Source organism: Phycomyces blakesleeanus (genome assembly GCF_001638985.1).
Source record: "Phycomyces blakesleeanus NRRL 1555(-) unplaced genomic scaffold PHYBLscaffold_14, whole genome shotgun sequence".
In the NCBI taxonomy this organism is placed as follows: domain Eukaryota; kingdom Fungi; phylum Mucoromycota; class Mucoromycetes; order Mucorales; family Phycomycetaceae; genus Phycomyces; species Phycomyces blakesleeanus.
Window position 1 is genome coordinate 554,520 of NW_017265147.1, and position 21,370 is coordinate 575,889.

At 39.5% G+C, this 21,370-nt stretch overlaps 7 protein-coding genes across 7 annotated transcripts in view; 3 read left to right on the forward strand and 4 right to left on the reverse strand.

Annotated features, from left to right (window-relative positions):
* Positions 1–411: 411 nt before the first annotated feature.
* On the forward strand, positions 412–1,078 carry PHYBLDRAFT_125636 (hypothetical protein). Its single transcript, XM_018429054.1, has one exon. It carries the CDS (start codon positions 555–557, stop codon positions 789–791), a length of 237 nt encoding a protein of 78 aa, XP_018290063.1. The 5' UTR covers positions 412–554; the 3' UTR covers positions 792–1,078.
* Positions 1,079–1,839: 761 nt separating this feature from the next.
* Positions 1,840–3,644, reverse strand: PHYBLDRAFT_169929 (hypothetical protein; the record flags this gene model as incomplete). Its single annotated transcript, XM_018436215.1, has 8 exons — positions 1,840–1,895; positions 1,928–1,943; positions 2,022–2,093; positions 2,172–2,206; positions 2,308–2,335; positions 2,626–2,712; positions 3,137–3,249; positions 3,530–3,644. 8 exons carry the CDS (start codon positions 3,642–3,644, stop codon positions 1,840–1,842), a joined length of 522 nt encoding a protein of 173 aa, XP_018290064.1.
* Positions 3,645–5,946: 2,302 nt separating this feature from the next.
* PHYBLDRAFT_169930 (hypothetical protein) lies at positions 5,947–6,366 on the reverse strand (the record flags this gene model as incomplete). The annotated part of the gene is made up of 1 exon (XM_018436216.1): positions 5,947–6,366. One exon carries the CDS (start codon positions 6,364–6,366, stop codon positions 5,947–5,949), a length of 420 nt encoding a protein of 139 aa, XP_018290065.1.
* A 456-nt stretch (positions 6,367–6,822) lies between these two features.
* On the reverse strand, positions 6,823–8,959 carry PHYBLDRAFT_134413 (hypothetical protein). The gene is made up of 9 exons (XM_018429644.1): positions 8,855–8,959; positions 8,593–8,690; positions 8,354–8,504; positions 8,116–8,274; positions 7,923–8,036; positions 7,698–7,862; positions 7,375–7,636; positions 7,037–7,303; positions 6,823–6,972 (listed from the first exon to the last, which is right to left on the reverse strand). Exons 1-9 carry the CDS (start codon positions 8,925–8,927, stop codon positions 6,966–6,968), a joined length of 1,296 nt encoding a protein of 431 aa, XP_018290066.1. The 5' UTR covers positions 8,928–8,959; the 3' UTR covers positions 6,823–6,965.
* A 1,877-nt stretch (positions 8,960–10,836) lies between these two features.
* Positions 10,837–12,783, forward strand: PHYBLDRAFT_134414 (hypothetical protein). Its single transcript, XM_018429645.1, has 5 exons — positions 10,837–10,943; positions 11,005–11,121; positions 11,215–11,439; positions 11,539–11,796; positions 11,867–12,783. Exons 1-5 carry the CDS (start codon positions 10,866–10,868, stop codon positions 12,590–12,592), a joined length of 1,404 nt encoding a protein of 467 aa, XP_018290067.1. The 5' UTR covers positions 10,837–10,865; the 3' UTR covers positions 12,593–12,783.
* A 1,495-nt stretch (positions 12,784–14,278) lies between these two features.
* On the forward strand, positions 14,279–17,069 carry PHYBLDRAFT_114125 (hypothetical protein; the record flags this gene model as incomplete). Its single annotated transcript, XM_018428372.1, has 5 exons — positions 14,279–15,102; positions 15,475–16,100; positions 16,159–16,280; positions 16,410–16,839; positions 16,915–17,069. The coding sequence occupies 5 exons, from the start codon at positions 14,279–14,281 to the stop codon at positions 17,067–17,069; spliced, it is 2,157 nt and encodes a 718-aa protein (XP_018290068.1).
* Positions 17,070–17,831: 762 nt separating this feature from the next.
* PHYBLDRAFT_68700 (hypothetical protein) overlaps positions 17,832–21,370 on the reverse strand; it is a gene marked incomplete at both ends in the record, with an annotated part of 3,912 nt that continues 373 nt past the window's right edge. Inside the window, 10 exons of the mRNA XM_018441995.1 lie at positions 17,832–18,745; positions 18,813–18,930; positions 18,989–19,141; positions 19,203–19,384; positions 19,438–19,628; positions 19,678–19,852; positions 19,908–20,036; positions 20,093–20,279; positions 20,338–20,622; positions 20,672–20,717. Of these exons, the coding sequence (XP_018290069.1) occupies positions 17,832–18,745; positions 18,813–18,930; positions 18,989–19,141; positions 19,203–19,384; positions 19,438–19,628; positions 19,678–19,852; positions 19,908–20,036; positions 20,093–20,279; positions 20,338–20,622; positions 20,672–20,717 (2,380 nt within the window). The remainder of the gene's footprint in view (positions 18,746–18,812; positions 18,931–18,988; positions 19,142–19,202; positions 19,385–19,437; positions 19,629–19,677; positions 19,853–19,907; positions 20,037–20,092; positions 20,280–20,337; positions 20,623–20,671; positions 20,718–21,370) is intronic.

Sequence of the window (21,370 nt, forward strand, 5' to 3'; positions counted from 1 at the left end):
GGATTTGGTCAAGTTCGAAGTGGCTCGATTCATTAAACGTTTCTCTCGCCGAACCTCGCCTTCTCCATCCACTATAGAAGCACGACTTCAAAGTCGGCGTTATAAGTTGATTCTTCAGTTTTGATATCAACTCGCCAAAAATTTTCAACTCCCCGTTATTGAACGCAAGCTCCAACAGGTCCAACTGGAACGTGTGGTAATTCTTGCTCTCTTGGATGGTCGACATTGGCGCGAACAAGGTGAAACCTCTGCCGGTTTCCTTAAACGCACCGATACTACACGCCAGTCAAAAAAGCTCATCACCAGCCTACGCCATCCTATTACTGACTATCTTTTCACCGATCCTGACAGCATGACAAGGACTGCTGCCTTCTTCTATGAGAATCTGTACTATCTTGAGCCCATCACTTCTGCTGCTGTTGACGTTCTTTAAAATCTTCCGGACAATCTTGCCCTCACTGATCTCACCCAAAATTGTCTCACTCGCAAGTTTTCTCTAGATACTATTCGCCAAGGTGCTTCTCAATCCCCCAATTTCAGTAGCCCTTGTCCTGATGAGTTGCCACATGAGATTCTGCGACTCATACTTGACCACCCCGAATGCTCCATTCTTGTTCCGCGTGTGTATAACGAAGCTTTGTTGGATGGTGTCTTTCTCTCTACTTGGATGTCTACCTGCGTGTATCTTCTCCCGAAGAAAGGCGACTTTACTTCTCTTCGGAATTGGTGACCCATCGCACTTATTAACACAGACGCTAAGGTCTTCATTCGTCTTCTTAACTCTTGTTTGATCCCTGCTGTTACTCTTCTTCTTACTCCCTACCAAACTGGCTTTGTTCAAGGACGATTTATTGCTGATAATGGGATGCTCACCCGGATGGTCATGGCTCAGGCTCCCCAGGAAAGCTCGACTGGTCTGGGTCTTCTTCTTAATCAGGAGAAGGCGTATGGCCGAGTCCACCTGGACTACTTGCGCCGAGCTCTTAATCGTTTTCGCTTTCCTTCGTCTATAATAACTTGTATCACAAAATTGGTTTTCTCTATACAAATTCAGATCAACGTTAATGGCTTCTTCTCTCGTCATCTCACACAATTGCGTGGTCTCCGCCAAGGCTACCCTCTCTCTCCCTTCTTGTTCAATTTGGTCTTTAAACCTTTGTTGCGACGAGTTATAGGTGACCAGTCCTTCTTCGGTTTTCGACCTTCTGCCCATAATACTACAAAAATTATATAGTTTCATCGAGTAGAAAGAAGGCGAATATTGAGTTTAAAGCAGAAATTTCTGCGTGGTTTTATGAATATTACCCGTGAGATATTTAGTATACTTATATCAGGTAGATAGAAGTTTGAGGTCCTGAAGTAAGTGTTGTTTCGCTGAGTGATAATAGCCTTTCTTAATCTGTCAATTGCATTCGAATAGAAGCAGTGAGTGTATACTTCACGCTCTTGATACATACAGTCATTGTATTCCATTTTAGGTCATTATTTAGTCTAAAAGAAGTAGATATGGATACTGCTTTTGTATCTATTTTTTCCTTATATTTCCTGTATATTTTTTTCCAAGTTATATAATACGAATTTGTGGGAAAGTATATTTCATCATATAAAATCTATCGGAAAGCACTCATTTTAAAGCCAATAAAAATACTTCTTTAGCAGGAATACTTCCCCTTTTTTCATTGTATATTGATTTATAGTTTTATAACTCAAATTCGTGGAAAAGCATGCATTTTGAAGAAGCGTTTTTGTATTATTTTGAGTGAATTTTTTTGTTTTGTTTATTTTCATAGTTGAAAAATAATATTTTCTTGACGAGCATTCTAGTTTTTCTTAGTGCATTCATTTCGTAAAACTGTTGAATACAACAATACTTCCTACCATATACTGTTGACCTGCTATTGTTTTGAACACTTATTCTGATACTTACTTGAAAAGATAGTCGACTAAATAACATCAGAAAATAAAGATTTGTATATTAGAGAATATCATTGACAGTAAAGTATATGAAATTCAATACTTACGGATTTGATATAATTGCCATGGACTAAGAAATGACAGCTTGCAAACACTATGACATTAAAGCTCTTGATATGCTAATTGCTATCACAAGATATCACATTTAGTATTGTATATAATGAGTGTATACAGGATTTTTTTTGTAAAAGACTTACCCGATATTGTTGCTCTGACAAAATAATACTTGGTCCTAATTGAATATAGTACAAAAAAAGGTCAGATATAAAAGCAAAGCTAGAATACATATATTTTATAAAAACAGACAACAATATGAATTGTAAATATCATTACGGGTGGCATCAAAAGGATATAATGGTAGCTATATTATCAGAATTATTATTAAACATATGTTTATTGTCATATTGCTAGTCATATACTTTAGCAAAAAGGAGATATATAACTTTGCAACCTGCTTGAAGACAAAAGCAGTGAGTAAAGAAGTAAAAGAAAGAAGCAAAAAAATGGAAAATGTTATTATAAATTTGTGTCAAAAAGTGCAAAAGAAAAAACAAAGAAAAATAGCTTGGCTTCAAATATGTAGATTCCAGATAATAGTGGAATACGAACAGCGTTTCAAAAAAAGTGGTTTATTTAAGCAAAGATATATACCTCTCTAATATCAAAGTAAATGTCTTTTTTTTTATTGATTGGCGACAGTGCAAAGCACTGGTCAAAGTAAATGCCCAGAGTCATAGCCTTTGTTATATCCAATATAATTAGCTTAATGGAGTTATATCCATCAAAAGTTAAAAACCCCGAGGAGTTGAAATATTATCAATTTGTCCCTTTGATTCAACCGAAGTTTCTCAAAGTCAAATCAGATAATTTTTGTAGTGTACACGCGCAAAGACACCGCTAACACTTCCCATCACGTTTGAGGCGAATTTAGAAGATAGGGAAACATTTCCTGCTGATAATCTCACACTCACCAACGATGACTTGGCATAGGTGGAGACATATTTTGAACAAAATTGCGAAGACGACCCTATGAAGGGTATTGAAGAAACTACCCACAAACGCGTTCTCTATTTTTAAGATACATTCGATCGTGCGGGATTGATTTAATTGCCCTTCAAGAAACCCATGCCAATACTGAACCTCTCCAACAGATGTTTCATACACAATTCCATGCCCAAGATTCCTTGTTTTCTCCGCACTGCGATCTTGTTTCTCTTTCTCCGCATTTATCTTTAATTAACCCCCTATTCAGCCCTTGTGGCCGTTGCATTTCTACTACAGTCATACATACAAATAATTCAATTACCTCTTTCCGTGCATGAGGTGTTTATGCTCCAGCTTCCTACCGGAACAGCTTTTCTTTCCTTCGCTCTCTTCTCGACTCTCCGGCACTACTCCCTCGTCTCCCATCCTCATGCATATTTTCGGCCGACTTTAATTATACCTATCGCACTACTTCTGCTAACCCTCTCCAGACCCCTCCCGAATGGCTTAACTTTATATCTAACCATTTCATGGATTGTTTAACACTGAGTGGTGAAGGCCCCTCCCCAACCTTTCACCGACAACTTTGCTCCTAATCCATAGACTATGTATTTGTATCTTCCATCCGTGCTCCGTGCTGCGAGTACTCTTTTGTGTCCTATATATATCCGAATTGGTCTGATCATTGTCTAGTAGCTGCTACTTTTAAGTTCACTGTCAATCATGAAACAGGAAAGGGAATGTGACACGCCAACTCTCAACTTGCCTGCAATTTCACTTTCTGTACAGAATTTGATGTCTATATTTCTACTTCCTCTATATATATCCCCACAAGACTAATAGGATAGATTAAAACACATGCTTACAAAATTCATCAAGTTCTTTACTAGGTGCTGCATACAAACACTCACTACACTGGAGGCCAGACTTCAAAGTAAACGTAACAAGTTGATTTACAAGTTCAGACAACAATCCGCCCAAAACTTCCAATTGCCCATTATTGAAAGACAGTTGCAACAAGTCCAGCTGGAGAGAGTGGAAATTCTTGCTCTTCGTGCAGGCAAACATTGGAGAGATCTCAGCCGGTTACCTCAAACGTACAGTTGCAGAACGACAGTCCCGAAAGACCATAACCCATCTACCCCACCATCACACAGGCCACCTGCACTCGGATCCCGATAGCATCACAGAAGCGGCTACTGCATTCTATGAAACTCTATACACACCGGAACAAATAGATCAGACGGCCATAAACGATCTTCTTGACCATCCCCCCCCCCCCCCCCCCCTATGAGATTATTCAACTTGTTTTTTATCAACCTTCCTGTTCGACCTTGCTGTCCCAAATGTACAACGAGACTTTCAAGAGTGACCAATTTTCGTTGTCTTGACAAACCACATGCGTTTCTTTGCTTCCCAAGAAAGGCGATCTTTCCTCCTTGAAGAATTGGCACCCAATTGCCCTGATAAATTCCGACGCCAAGGTTCTTACTAGCCTTCTCAACGCAGGCATGGTCAAGGCTGCTGGTTCCTTAGTATCACCATACCAAACAAAATTTCTCCATAGTCAATTTATTGCTGATAATAGTATTATTACGAAGCTAGTTATGGATCATTCCAATTCCACTGGCCATTCTGGAATTGGGTTCCTCCTGGATCAAGAAAAAGCATATGATTAGGTTCATCCGGAATATCCCAACTAAGTTCTCGCTGAATTCGGTTTCACCTCTTCTATTATAACCTGCATCACTAATCTTTTTTTCTCTTCTGGCCTTAAGATTAATGTAAACGGTTTTCTTTCTCGTCCTTATTGTCAAGCGCATGGACTCAGACAGGGTGACCCCATGTTCCCTGTTCTGTTTAACCTGGCCTTTGAACCACTTTTGCACCAACTCATACACAACTCTCAGTTTCCTAGATTTGAGATCCAAAGTACTTCTGACCAACCCGCACCTCCACTTATAAAGCTACTCGCTTATGCCGACGACCTTCTGGTTTTCCTCTAGCAGATCCAGGACATGTCCAAATTGCAGCACCATCTCGCCACCTATGCCTCTGCTTCCAACGCACTCACCAACCTTGACATGACCCAAGCTTTCTCCTTGTCAAGCAGACCCCATACCCACTGGATGGACACACTTCACAGCTTGCAGGCTGTCGACTGGCATGATAGTCGCTCTCCCGGACCTCTTCGCTACCTTGGCTCTCCGATCATCTCCTCCCTCACCCAACGCAACTCCTTCTGCTCACAAATCCTGTCTAAGATAGAGTGAGCTTCACAGATCCACCTCTCCTGCGCCTTGTCCTTCCGTGGCCGTGCTACTTTCCTAAACTCTCTTATATTTTCAAAGCTCTGGTACGTTCTTCGTGTTGTATCTGTTCTTGGCACCTTCTTTACCAAAGATCGATCTCTCACGTGCCGTTTTCTTCAACATCGAAGCCTCCCACCGATTAGATTTGGCACCCTATGTCTCCCCATTAAAACAGGCGGTTTATGGGTTTTGAATTTAAAATTGCAACAAGGTGCCTTTCAACTCCGTTGGCTTCAATCTCTGCTCCAATCTACTTCGTCTCCTTCTAGCCTGGTAATACCTTGACTACTATATCTTCTTCGGCATTATCTGCCTGATGTCCATCTCCATCTTCCTTTCATTTCTTCTAACATCAGGCATCCTCGATTTCGATCATATACTAGTCCTTTCTTTAACCTTTTTGTTGCCTGCGATCTCTTGCCTCACGATTTCTACTCTACCGTGATGAATCTAACGAATTGCCTGAAAATTCTTCTAGCTTCTGTAGTTATGGTTCCACACGGTCTCCCCGCTTTTCCAGCTTGTTGTCACCTCCGGATCCGGGATGCCTACGATATCGACACAACTTTGAATATCATTTCTCGCCGCTTACCTTCTTCCTTTCCTCGTTCACCACGCATCCTTCACAAAGCCCTTCAGCCTACAGATGATCATTCTCTCTTCCTCCGCGCCTTCATCATTCGCGCTTGCCTGCCTCAAAGTATTTTGATTGAGCAATTCCCCGACTGGATGGCTCACACGGGAACCGAGGTTGATCCTTCCACACTCCTGCCAGCCCTATCCCCAACTTTCGTTGGAAATGCTTGTCTACACGCCAATTCCGTTCCTCCTGTGAAGTGACCACCTCTTCTCTCGAGGGTGTACCACAAAACATAAGAGCCATAACATGGTGCCAATTGTGGTTATTCGTTCTTCCGTATGTATCATAACATTTGGTTCCGGCTGCTTCACAACAAGATCTCATATCGATCAGTGCTACATCACCGTATTCCAACCTCATTTCCATCCCCCACTTGTTCGCTGTCTGGAACGGAAATTGACTCTCAAGACCATTTTCTCTTCGCATGCTCACTAAAGCTTCCTCTCTGGCATACATTCTGGCTCACGCACTTTAGCTTCTCCTCCCAAACCTCCGACATTCACAATGCACTGTACACGTTTGCCTTCTTTCCTCCCCTTAATCCCACTTTTCATCCTGTCTCAATCCTTGACTCTGTTCTTTTAGCCTTGTGGCGAGATCACTGGGTTTTCATATTCGATCAATCGCATTTCGTTGCCATCAATGCCACTACCACCGTCAACACCCTGCTTTCCCGCTTACAATATGAAGAACATCTTGATCAATGCCATTTCCCTGTCTAAATTCATCGCGTTTCTTTCTCTTTTTTTTTGCTATTCTCCTTACACTCATTTATAACAAAAAACACAAAATCCCCAAAAAAATTAAATAATAAATGAAACAAAAACAAGTTGTGGCGCCTCTTAAGCCTTTTGGACAAGAGTCCCACCAATAAACCAGAGCTCCACTCCATAAAAACAAACAAAAAAAAACGCAGTGGTGGCAAACAGGAAATACATGATGAGAAACTAACATTGAAAAAGGGAAGAGGGGAAAGAGAGGAAGACAACATGGACGAGCGATCGACGTTCTGTCTTTTTTTTTTCTTCTTTTGTCGCTTAAACCCAAACCTTTCATTACTCACTAAAAACAAAGCAATACGTTTATCAATAAGGTGGGTCTGTGTTCAATAAAACAAAATACTTACGTAAAGATAAAAAGGTTGTTTGTAGCTGCCACAGCAATGGAGTTTTCATGAGGATGCCACGACGCGTGAAGGATCTTTTTACTAAAGTCCATCGAGTCATTCAACATCCCGTTCTTGGCACCACCTCGTGCCATGGAAAGCTTGTTCTTGGCTGATCCAAGGCGTTTAGCCTTGAACGCATTTTTATCTGCCTCAAGAGCAATATCAGTCTTGCCCTCGCGGTCATAGATATGGAATGTGTTGCTGTAAGATCCTGTGAGAACAGATCTATATAGAAAAAAAGTCACCCGCAGAAATAAATGATCCTATACTATACATTTCGAAAATCATATACTTACTGCCCATCCGCACTAAAGTTACATTCGAACTTATCAAAAATACAGTCGTTCTCATACAGATCACACAACTTGTTTCTCAGTTGATCGTGAATCTGGATAGTTTGGACAGGTCGGTTATCCATGTTGATATCCCAAATCTTTAGAGTAAGGTAATCTCTTGAAAGAATATATCGACCATCCTGACTAAACTTAACATCTGATACAGATGAAATAATCTCGGAAAAGAAAGATCTGTTGGCAGGATCCTCTGCTTCTTCAAATACTACTCGAGTGTCAAATAGCTGTCTCAAATTTGCCGCACATGTTATTCGCTTTAGTTTTACCTTTAGCGTGTTGATCACACAATGCAGATTGACGCATATCACTCAGCTTAATAGAACCTTTACTAGAGCTGTACATAAAAACATTGCATTGCAAAGGATGAAATTCTGCTGCAGTAATGACCTCAGTGAGCTCCTCCATATTAGCAGGTTTAATGTCCACAATATCTATTCAAATACATATCTATTAATTAATTCGATTTTAAAACACATTTCCTTATTTCTTACTGAAACTCTGATCAGAAATATCCATATTCCATAAGTTAATCCTCAGGTCGTCTGCTGACAAATAAGTCTCGCCGTCCGAATTTGTTGATATAGAGTTAATATGGTACGCATGGGCTATAAAAGCATACATAAAAAGTTAGCTCTTTATATCAGTATATGTTTCTCTCTCTCTCTTTCGTTTACCATATCTTACCATTTGCATAGACTTTACGTGGCACAGCAGCCACAATAGTATCCCGATGTGTAAGCTTAGGAACTCTCAAAGCGGGCTGAGGAGCGTCAGGTGCTACTGGACTCTCAGATACAACCCGAAGAGATTTCTCAAAAACCTTCCAAAGCTTGATTGTTTTGTCTGCAAACCCAATGGTCATGGATCAGCTACCATTAACTCTCAAGATCAAGATATATACAATCTTTTCTTGTTGTATTACCATTGGTTGACAGTAAGAAATGTGCCGAGTTTTGTCTCTTGCACCATTTGATCTTGTTGATTTTCTCTTCAATCTCTAAACTCTTAAGATAATCAAATTCGGCTTCATGCGACTGAAACTCAGTATGGAATTTATATTCGCACCCCTTTTTCTAAATACCAAAGGAATCATAAATCTTCAGATTAAATGATACATAAACAAAACAGCAATAAATAATAACAATAACAATAATAACTTACACTTTCATTGCGTTCAAACAATACAACTCTTCCTCCTTTGTCACCGGTGGCTAAATAGTCTCCGGTTGGATCAAATTCGACCGTAGTAATAATATCAGCTATAAAAACCAAACAGTTAGACCATCATAATATGCATCTCCTGTATAATTTTATCTTATTTCTACATCTGATTTTCCTGACAATGACGACATAGTAGAAAAAGATGATGCAAGTCTATCCTACTAAGTTGTATGTCACTCTTAAAATCTATGGCATTTATTACCTTCTGTAATGTCGTCTGAGTCTCCCTTGTCGCCAAAGCATTGGGCAAACTTCCAGTTGTGGTCTTCACTCATTGTGTTGTTAAAGTATGTATTTTATGTTATTGTACACCGATAGAAAGTCTCTAGGGATGGGCGCTCCTGAAAAATATTCTAGCTTGCGAGCGAGGGGAAAACGTGCGTTGAATGTCCGCCTCACAAGGGGAACCTTACGGACAGCCTGGCGGGACAGCCTGGCGGGACAGCCTGGGCATTAATTTTAGGGAGACGACATTTCATGGTGGGTGGCGACATTTTGATTCTACCGGACCACAAATAGTGACCTTTTTGCTGGCATGAAATAACTCTATCTGGTTCCTAAAGATACAAAATATTCATAAATATTTTCTTTTGTGCTTTGCAAAAAAAAACAATAAGTAGATGGGGATTACCTACCAGTTGGTACTGCCAGACTCTGGGAATATACGGTGGTGAAAGAAAGAGAAAATCATGATACGCGTAAGAAGCCCAATGAATAGTAAAATATTTAACAAGATTGTGCCACACTTTAATGGCAGCAGCTCCTTGTAATTTCATGCATAACTTACTATTGATGTAGTGTATTTGTGATGAATTATTATTATTTCTTTATTCTCAAGTCTAAATTCAGGACTACTAATTGAATATATAGGATTTGTTTTTCGTATGAGACAGTATTTTACTATTAAGCTGCCAAAATACAGGCTGTGTCTCTTAAAATAATGGGATTTAGGTGCCTGAGGAGAGATTAATAAACACAAAGTGTAGGGACAAAGTAGTAATGTTAATACATACAATGAATATATTAGGGGGTTTCATTATATCTTCGGATAGAAATTCAGATTAGGATTCGGGCAGCGGGGATTTAATTAATTAAATTATTGGCTGAGAAGAATTTGAATAGAATTAAAATGTGTAGATTTAATCCAAAGGAAAAAGCTTTCGGATTGAAACTGAGGATTGCTCATTTTGACGTCTTGGAATACTTAAAGCAAAACTTTATGAACTTATTTGCCTGTTTTACATATTTCTATCTTATATACCAGCTCTTATAAAAAACTCCCAATATAAGCGATAGAAAATGACTTAATTGCTTCTAATAAAATATCAGGTACAAGAATAAGACGATTAATTAAAAAGGGGGACTCAATAATTGACATTTTATACTCACTTTCATTGGCTACAGGTTTAAAGCCCGATGTAAGAATCCTATCTGAATATCTATCCAAAGAGATAATGAAACCCCCTACTGTGTTTTTTCAGGACACGCCATTTTGCCCCGAAGGATTAGAGAAAGACACTGGGTCCCGGACATGTAGTCAGAATTGATTAGTCCGGGTAGATAGAAATATCGTATCCCACCAAGAAACGTCGTCCCCGTAAGATTGCTGCAAAGTCTGGCCCCCAACCCAAAAAAATGCGTGTAACCACGAAATATTAATTATGAGTGACGTTGCATACGTTTAGACTGTCCAGGCTGTCCTGTCAGGCTGTCCGTAAGGTTTCCGTCTCACAACAGGGTATCCGACGTCATTCGAACGCTTTAATCCATCCAATCACAATCTTTTGAATCCTTTTTCATGCTTCATTGCTACAACTCTTCTCTTAAGAGGTGACTGTGGTTGTGTAACAGTACCCAGGATATAATTGGAAGATCCAAAAAACGAGTGCGCTGGCATGGCAATGATGATTCTTAGTATTTTAGACTTACTGTCTATTTTCCCATAATAATTCTTCTTATGTTACGGGAGAGACATTTATAGAGTATGATAATGCATTAATTATCCCGTCACTCTTTATAGTGTAGGCTTCATTATATTATCAAAATGATTGGCTAATGACACTTGCTTGCCAGTCACCGCTCATTCTGGAGTGCTCGAAGAGGAGCCTGAAAGCAGTCATTGTGGCTTGGGCCACCGAAAAATTCCTTCACAGGCTGAAAAGGGACCAAGTTGCCCGTCTGTCAAACTTTTGTATTTTCCAGACAATTGCGACATGGCTGACGAAACAGTGATCAAGCCAACAGCCGTGACACCTGCCATTGACACCTCAAAGTGGCCTCTTCTTTTGAAGGTAAAATTAAACAAAGAAACAAAACAGAAAAACAGGTCTGACAGGTGGATCGCCTCAATAGAACTACGATCAGCTCAATGTCCGTACTGGTCATTACACACCCATCCCCAATGGTTGTTCTCCTTTGAAACGCCCTCTTAACGATTACGTTCGTTATGGTGTCATCAACCTTGACAAGGTAGGCTTTCTTTCTTTCTTTTTTTAAGAAAATGATAATAAATTATAATCGTGTCGTTTGAGTATAATAAGCTTACTCAATAATATCAATTAGCCTGCCAACCCTTCCTCTCACGAAGTTGTTGCCTGGGTTCGTCGTATCCTCCGTGTGGAGAAGACTGGCCACAGTGGAACTTTGGACCCCAAGGTTACCGGCTGCTTGATTGTCTGTGTTGATCGTGCTACCCGCCTTGTTAAGTCCCAGCAAGGTGCTGGTAAGGAGTATGTGTGCGTTCTCCGTCTTCACGAGGCTCTTGAGAGCGAAAAGAAGTTGTCACAGGTAAACCATCAAGAATTGAGAGTTAGAGTTATTTAATATAATTTTTACGATTTGGATGTGTTTATTAATTTTATGGGGTTTTGTGTTTGATTTTTTTAGGCTATTGAGACCCTTACTGGTGCTCTCTTCCAACGCCCTCCTCTTATCTCTGCTGTCAAGCGTCAGTTGCGTGTCCGTACCGTTCACGAGAGCAAGCTCCTCGAATTCGATAACGACCGTCACTTGGCTGTATTCTGGGCCAGCTGTGAAGCTGGTACTTATATGCGTACTCTCTGTGTACATTTGGGTCTCTTGTTGGGCGTTGGTGGCCACATGCAGGAGCTCCGTCGTGTGCGCTCTGGTGCCATGTCTGAGAACGTAAGTTGATCATATAATTTTTTTAAAAAAATATAGAGCGGAATATTAACTGGGATATTCTTTTTTACAGGATGAGATCGTCACAATGCACGATGTCATGGATGCTCAGTGGTTGTTTGACAACAATAAGGACGAGTCTTACCTCCGTCGCGTTGTCCGTCCTCTCGAGACTCTCTTGACTGGTTACAAGCGTGTCGTTGTTAAGGACAGTGCCGTAAACGCTGTCTGCTACGGTGCCAAGCTGATGATTCCCGGTCTCTTGCGTTACGAGAGCGGTATTGAGGTCAACGAGGAGATCGTCCTTATGACCACCAAGGGTGAAGCTATTGCTCTTGCCTACGCACAAATGACCACTGCTGTTATGGCTACTTGTGACCACGGTGTTGTTGCAAAGGTCAAGCGTGTCATTATGGAGCGCGACACATACCCCCGCCGCTGGGGACTTGGCCCCGTTGCCTTGGCCAAGAAGAAGCTCAAGTCTGATGGTAAGCTCGACAAGTTCGGTCGTGTCACTGACGAAACCCCCGAAGTCTGGAAGACTGCCTACGTTGACTACACCAATAACCCCGATGGCAAGGACCTTGCTCCTGCTTTCGGCAAGCCTTCCGAGGCTGCCGTCGCTGCCGCCGGTATTGCACCCAAGATTACTGCTGTTCAGGTCGCAAACAAGGACTCCACGAAGTCCTTGAAGCGTGTTGCTGAGGATGAGGATTCTTCTGAGCCCAAGAAGGCCAAGAAGGAGAAGAAGGAGAAGAAGGAAAAGAAGGAGAAGAAGGAGAAGAAGAGCAAGGATTAATAAACAGGAAACAAAATATTGGAAAGTAACCGTTTGTAAATCGCATAAAATGAAAGATGTAATAAAATTTAACCAGCATTTGTAAATCTCAATTTTTTTTTTAACAAAAAAAGAAGTCTATTTGCTCAGACTAACAGAATGAATATTCTGAACGAAAAAAAAAATTAAAATTAAAAGGAGTCTGTAACCCTAACCCATGGATCAAAATATTCAAATATCGATCTGTATTATATAAAGCACTAAGCTTGGTTTTTATTGGGTATAAACCTATACACTTACTGGTAATAGAAGAAGACTTATCTTTAGCGTCTTTTTATTTTGTGTGTATGAGCGTATACTTAGATGGAGTCCAAGGAAAGTGTGCCTTGGGCCTATATTTTGCAAGAGAAAAAAAAAACTTGTATAATTAAAAATCTCTGTGTCTATCTCAAGTAAATCTTGAGCTAAATTTAAGATGAAATTCATAAAAAAAAAGGAAAGTTTATGAAAAATATTATTATCTTTTAATTTAGAATAGCTTTCACAGCCTTTCGTCTACAGTTAAAAGCACAATAACAAGAGATGTAAAATTTGGAACCATGAGAAATTTAGAAGATAAAGCTTATTGCTCCAGTTAAAATACATTAAAGGAAAAGGCTGTGAAAATTGAAAGATTGAAATATATATGGGTAAAATGCCTCAACATAAAAAGAACGAGTGTTTCGCGACGACAAGTTCTATTTGAACACCGTTGAGAGACATCTGTCAAAAGAGGATGTATAGTAACACAGGCGGCTTGTTTGGCCGAGAGTACTCTTTAGCAAGAAATTAAAACATAATAAATAAATGAAAAATAAAGGCGAGTTAGGAGCTTAACTACCCCTCCTCACAAGATATAGGTAGCAATTTTATACTGCTATATTCTGATAGGCACACAATTACACTGTGAGTTATCTTTCTTATTATTGTTGGCTGTATAAGACTTGAGATATGCTATTTTATGTACCAATGCCTATTCATCACGTGACAGCAAATTCCGATACACTTTAAAGATATGAAAAAAGAAAAGTAACATTGTCTTTTACAAAGAAAAAAAAAGTAACAAGCGAATAGCAAATAATACAAATATATATATATATATATATATATAAAACAAATAAGCAAATGTCATCAGTATCACGCCACATCGTACAATCTAATGCTACACGACAATCCCATATAGTCAAAACTACACCAGGCGACCCAAAATATCCATATCTGTATAAGAGATCAAAACTAGTTCTTTGCAGCAGTATCTTTGCCAAGCAATTTTGATACATTATAGAAGATAGCAATATTCTATTTGACTGATTCTTACACTTTTTTTTATCATAGCTTTTAAATTTATTTTTTTTAGATTGTTTTAAAAAAAACAAATATCCAACAAACTTTCAAGGGGTTTGTACCATGAAAAATCTTCTGGGATACCAAACATTAATAATCTTAAAGACGAAGACCGTCTTCTAGGTATATCATACAACCACTCGACATTGGTGAATCAAATCGGCGCCCTTGTTTATCGCTCTTTTTCCGTTAGTGGTTGGGAGAACTTATGGTCCGAATGTCCCACCCTTAAGTATGTATTGTCCGTCCTTGACTTTCATTTGAAAGGATATAAGAAACAGCGCAGACATTTCAATCCAATTCACATCGCTCTTTCTTTTTTTTATGTGGAAGTTTTGGAAATCCATAAAACACTTTCTAAAGTGGCTTTGGGTTGAGAAAATACGCTTCCTTGAATTACATTATATATATTTCACCCTTCTCATATTCATCACATCTGCATTCTATTACTTCCAGCCCGACAACAAATGGAGTTATGTTGATGCGTTGTTTACCGCAACCTCTGGTGCAACAAACACCGGCCTCAACGTTATACGCATGTCAGATATGAGCACGTACCAAGTTCTCGTACTCTACTTTACGTCGTTTCTAGGCTCTCATGTAACCATTTCGCTTATAATTCTTTATATTCGAAAACACTTCTTTTCAATCCGTTTCGATGATATGATCAAGTTCAATCGTCAACGTCAACGCGAAGAACGAAATAAGAGAAGATTCGAACGTTCAATTCTTGATCTCGAACGTGGTGTAAAGAAAGAATACCGTGAAAGAGCTATGACTGCCATGCCAGGTTTGAAGCGTCGAATGTCCATCTTCACCCCTAACATAACAGAATTGGAGAACGAAAAGGCTGCTAACGAGCAAGCTAAGCTCGGAAGACACAGGAGCTGCTCAGTTGATTTTAACGTCAGTAGTCCACCCTCAAAGAAGGTTCAAGATCAACTTGATAAATTCAAAAAGACTCGAGACAAATACTTGGATGCCCACAAAAAACGCCGTATGTCTCTTGCTCCAGAAACTCTCAACACTCCAAACGATGAAGATAGCAATCGGACAAGAAATAGCCGGGGAACTTCCGACAGTGCAATGGCAATAATGAAACCTCGATCTTTAAATATAAATACCACACCTAATAACAATTTGGATCAGTCTAATGATCAGAATGGAGAGCCAGTATTGACATCATCTCCAACTGAAATAAATTCAGTTGACATTCCGGAATCACGAAATCCGGAAAATATTCCGAGTACCTCTCAGCCTGACAATGTCGATCCCAGGGACACATCTACTCCACCTCCACGAACTGCAATCAATTTTGATAACAACTTGAACAAAAAACGTGTTGACGCCCGTAAAAAATATAACAGACAAAATGAAATCGACGAAAAGTTTGTTGGCGAACGCCTAAAGTCTCTTGTAACCTCCGAACCCCATGTTCCTGATACGGCGCATATACTGTACAATGCTTATGAAGAAAATCAAGCTATTAAGAAACTGATGAGTGAAACTATTGACAAAAGTCAGCTGACCCGTGAACAGCGCTATAAAATCGGTGGAGCTGAATACCGTGCAATTGATATGTTGACTCGTTTGGTGCCTCTGTATTATATTGGCTTCATTATTGGCTTTGGTTTCATTTTTCGAATCTACATAGCCGCATCAGCATATGCTCGCAATGTTCTTGAAACCTCGAACGGTAACGGGCCCGTTAATCCTTGGCTGTTTTCATTCTTTCTCTCTATTTCGGCCTTTAACAACCTTGGTCTGAGTCTGGTAGACGCAAGCATGGTTCCGTTCCAAAACGCGCCGTTTCCGCTTATTATGGCTGCATTCTTGGTGCTTATAGGCAATACGGCCTATGCTTTAATGCTTCGTTTTATCATTTGGTCCTTCAAAAAATGTACACCTCCGTCGTACGTTATGCTTCGTGAAACATTACACTATTTGCTTGAACATCCCCGAAGATGTTATACAACTTTATTTCCAGCTACACAGACGCGTTGGCTATTGCTTGTATTGATTGCAATTACTGTGGCTGAAATCGGAAGTTTCCTTGCTCTTAATTATTGGCTTCCAGTATTGAATGGAATTCCGTGGGCTTCCCGTGTTTTAGATGGCATCTTTCAATCTATTGCAACCCGAAGCGGTATGTTATCTAGTCTGTACGACTATTCCAATTTTCTAAATCTTATTTTGTTTCATAGCTGGTTTCAGTGTAGTGAGTTTGATCGACCTCAACCCGGGCACGCAACTGGTGTATATTATTGCTATGTATATTAGTGTTTACCCTGTCGCAATATCCATGCGTAACAGTAACGTTTACCAGGTAATTAAGAGATATACGATAGGAATTGACTTTTTTTAAATGTTTTGCACGACCAAGTTTATTTTGGAAACAATAGGTAGATCAACTCAATCTTTCTTTCTTTTTTTAAAAAAAAATTTAAATCTTTAGGAGCGTGCACTGGGTATATTTCATCATGAACAGGAAGATCAAGAAGGGGAAAACGAAGAGTATAAGCCAGAGACATTCTCCAAGATAATCAAACTCGATCGTCATCCAACTATCAATAGCGTGTTAACTAACTCGCGAAAGGTGATCCGTAGTCCCGACTTTTTTGTAATGACACAGATTCAGCGACAGCTTACAAACGAAATTTGTTGGTTGATTGCTGGTGTCTTCTTGGTGTGTGTAATTGAATCAGGACCAATTATGGACCCATCGCCGATAACCTTTTTGACCATACTTTACGAGTGTGTTTCTGCATTTGGTAACGTTGGTGCCTCTGTTGGCTTCCCAGGGACTACTCCTTCTCAGTCAGCCGAGTACCGTACCCTCAGTAAACTTGTTATTATGGTACTTATGTATCGAGGCCGACACAGAGGTAAAAGAGTGGAAAAATACAACTAAACTATATATTTCCAAATTTACTAAAACAAATACTCTAATTTTTCTTTAGGACTTCCGGCGGCCATTGATCGCGCTGTACTACTTCCATCCGAACAAATGGAAGAGAATGAAATAAAAGAACAAGAGATGAAGCGACGAAATACCGTTTTATCCCAAGGAATTGGTGCCAACCATTTTGTTTATAACCGCCAGAAAACTAACTAGCATTTAAAACAGTTGATATATTCCTTGGCTTAGATATACCTAATTATATAATTATACCGCACATTTATTTATTATATCTATTTTGAAAAAGCCTTATTGGCGTTTCATACAATGGATATCCCATTTCACAAAGTATAATACATTCTATTTTCTACATACACCATAAAACGCAATAATACAACATTTTATTTCAGCATATTTGTATATTAAAAGTTTGTGCTTCACAGGTTTTCTAGTAACCTTATACCAAACTTTTTTTTGAAAAGTTTAGAATTTTCTTTGTACACTATTTTCGCTAGTGTTTTGTACATAAAAATAAATATCAAAGCTCATTTGATAGACAAAAAAGCAACGAAGACAAGGCCCAAGTGCCAGTGATAATCTTTTATTTAAACAGCAAAAAAAAAAGTATTACAGAAATTAAAGGTAGAAAGATTAATAATTTTATCTTGATGAGCCTGCTAGCAAAAGTTTCCTTTAATATACTGAATAATATATTCAAGTAAAGCTTTAAAAGATAGATTATCAATTGTGGCTGCTAGAGTCTGATACACTTTTAATAAAATTAACCAATCTACGTTTAATTGCACGACAATTTAAATATAATCACTATAGATTTTCTTATACTTTTAACATACGTATGGCATCAATTGGTTCCTACAATGAATGACCATCTTTAATTCTTGGAGCAATACAACTCAATTTTACAAGCTACTTTCACAGTATTTACAGATTTATTGAATATGATTTGTAATAAGCATATTATCCCTCCTTTGTGACATTTCTAGCTGCACGGGCTTCTGAATTAAATCCATCGCGAATAGAGTCCATTTTATTCTTTGCTTTGTCTGTGCACCAAGCCAACTTTCGGCTCACGCTGTTGCGTCTGATTTTTGGTGACTTGAACATACTTCGCATCTCTTGCATATACTTATAATCGTCGTCTCCAATATCCGAGTCGTCTTCAGCTCCATACTCTGATGACATACTCGAAGAACGCCTTCTACTATATTTCAATTCTTCGGTATCTTCCTTTTTCTCTCTTTCTTGTTGGACTGCTTCTTTCAGTTCTGGGTCAGCCGTGGTGTCGTTATTATCAGCACTCTGCTCCTGGATCCATTGTTGGGCCTTTGCTTTGATAGCGTCGTCATGGAATGGATCAGCACCAACCATATCTTTCTTATACGAGTGTAGATGGGTGTGCACTGGAGAGAACCCAGGAATCACTTTAACTCTTAGAGTTACTTGACCCAATTCACCATCAATCCCCCAATCATCTTGATTTCGATTGGACTCCTTGCTTTTTTCTGAGCAGTACGGGTGTAATCCGACCACAATATCATGCCATTCTTCATCCACCAGATTCTTTAACCATATGCGGCCAGAAGCCTTTGTGGCTGTAAGAGAACCTTGATGAATATGAACATATAACGCAGTACGGTATCGCATCGAAAGAGGAAAATAGAGGTGCTGATGCCACCATCCATACATTCCATTTTGAGCTGCCAATTCATCAGAGCTCTGCTGCTGCTTCATATGTTTTGGCTTGAGTCTCTTGATTATGGCAGGGTCGAGATTTAAAGCCAAGACAACCTTGGTGTTGTTGATATATTTAGGATCAAATGGTGGCTTGAGATCGGTGAGACTGACATAATCTACAACCAAAGTTGCAACGTCTAATCGAGTTGTGGTGTAAGCTTAATTAGTTAAGATTCTACGGAGTGTTTTTTTTAATAGCCTTACTTGCTCCTTGAAGCTCACGCGATAGACTAAGCTTGACTGGTTTGTACTTGATTGTCAGCAATACTTTTCCAAATCCAATACCATTATCGAGAGGAATCCACTTTTGAACTCCTTTAAACTATTGTATATCAACGTAAATATAATATGTTAAAGACACTATATAGAGTGAAGCTTACAGTATCTTTCTGGTCAATAAACAGGTCAGACAGGGGAATACATTTTGTTCCAATGACTGGATCGCGTTCCAAATCAACCGAGTTCTTTACCGAAATTCTAATGGTTGCGTTCTTATAGTCTGCGATAAAGTTTTCTGAGACTGCATTCCAATGCTATTATAAAGAGGAGAGAAAAGAGTTCAATCAAATGAAATATAGACGTTAGATTACTTACAGGACTTGGGTTACGCATCTTTGTTCTCGTTCTAAACACTTTATTATCGTTGATGTACATAATAGCATAAGGACTGACTATCTGGTTTGGGTTGTATGGATGTTTGTTTTCGTCAGCGGCTATTATTTCTGGATCGCCAATCTCAAGGTCAACAGCTTGATGGATTTGAATACTCAATATTCCTACAAAGTCGTATTAGATAAGACCCTATAGAAGCAGCATGGACTGTAATTACCATTATTGTGATCAGGATTCAATGGTTCTTGTTGTTGTTGATGTTCGGGCTTTGTCTCCTTGCCATTATCTTTCTGGGCGCCGCCGTGAAGCAGATCAGCTTTTGGAAGCGTATATTTAGGATGAAAGCTAAGCTTATAATTAAGCTTTATCTTGGACTTTGCTTCCGATTTCCCATCGATCGGAGCCCACCTAAAGACTATGGTCAGGCATTGCTTATTCCTCAGTTTCAGTAACTTACCCATCAAAGACAACACGCTCTTCTTTACACCAATGCGAAACATTTCCAAGCTTGTCGATCTGGCCTTGGACGATGTCCTTCACCGGCAAAGACACAGATCCCCACAGGTCGTCATATTTGACCTTATCGGCATCCCACACCTTAATATCTACCTTGGTATCTGCCAGAATATCATCTACGTAAAAGCTTATTTAATTGACAGTTCCTCTTTAGTAAACCACCAAAACTACCTTCGTTAACAAGAACATATAGTGTCTCATTCCATCGCGGGTCTTTGTCGTTAGTAAGGACGCGTGTACTCGAAAGAGTCTTCTTCGGCTGATTGCTCAACGATAGGGTTGCATAAGAGTCCTCCATGTCTACGATTTTATGTGTTAAGGAGCCATTTGTGTACTGCATAGATAATGTTTGCTACCTTGAATAGTCTGTGATCCTAAGCGAGAGGCTTCTCGAATCTCAACCTTGACAACGCCAATAGCTCTGACATCAACAGCATCTGCTCCCATCAGTGCTTGGATATCCAGAGTCATACTCTTTGGATCAACAAATTCGGCAAACCCGAGACTGATACCCTGGTTTACCAAAGCCTTGACCATCGGCAACTAGTAAATAATTAAGGTTAGCTATGCGAGATTATTTCTATTGACAAGCATAGCTTACATGCATAATATTAAAATGTTTTGTCAGTGGCATGACACCTGTTTCAATTATAGGATTTCTTGTAAACGCAATTGTAACTTTTGAAACAAATGGAATCTCTGGCGAGGTAAGAACTTTGAAGCGTATTTTTCCCGAAAAGGCCATCAGTTCAGCTCTGACAGTGATTGGAGTGTCTATGCCAGCTTTTAGTTGAATGCTAATGCCAGGTGGCTTGGCGGCATCATTAAGAGTTCCTGAGAAAGACGCAGAAGGGTGTGCATGGAAACTAAAAGATGCTTCTCCAAACTAATTGAAAAGGTTAGTGTGTTAAAAACGAATATGAACTGAGCCTTACGATGCTTTCGTCAGGCTGGCCAGGTAGAGAAGGAAATACACGGATTCTACGTATTTTATAAAATTCAGTTTTTTTGGAGTATTTATAAGCTTATAGTACTTACGATTGGATTCTAGGGGCTTGTACACCAATATCGAGGTCTTTTACTTTCATAAACTTCTAAAATTTTGGTCACAAATAAGGTTAAGAGTTTCTATTTTCTGGATTTCTTAAACCACTTACTACTACATCCGGCTGTACACTCTTGATAGTATCTTCCAACAGGTCTTCAACAAGCACAAAAAACTCGGGGTCAATACTTCTCCAGATCTTTTCGATCATAAAGTTCAACCATTCGACAGTTTCTCCTTCTGAAGTATATAGCTGATAGCATTCATTGGGGGGGGGGGGGGGGGGGGGCTTTTATACCCAAAAAAAAAAAAAGGGAAAACCATTCTAAAGGGGTGAAACCCCCCCCATTTCCTTCCTTCTTGGTTTGGAAAGTTCCCCCCCAAACCTTTTTTTGATTTTTTTCCCCCCCCCCCAAAAATCAATACCGCTTTAAAAATAGAGGAGCGAAAAAAAAATTTTGCCCATTTTTCAAGGCCGAAAGTTTTTTTGGGTTACCCAACCCTGCCCAAAAAATGCCAAAAAAAATGTTTAAAACAAGTCTTCCCCAAAAGGAGCAAAAAAGGGCGGGGGCGGGGAAAAACTTTAAAG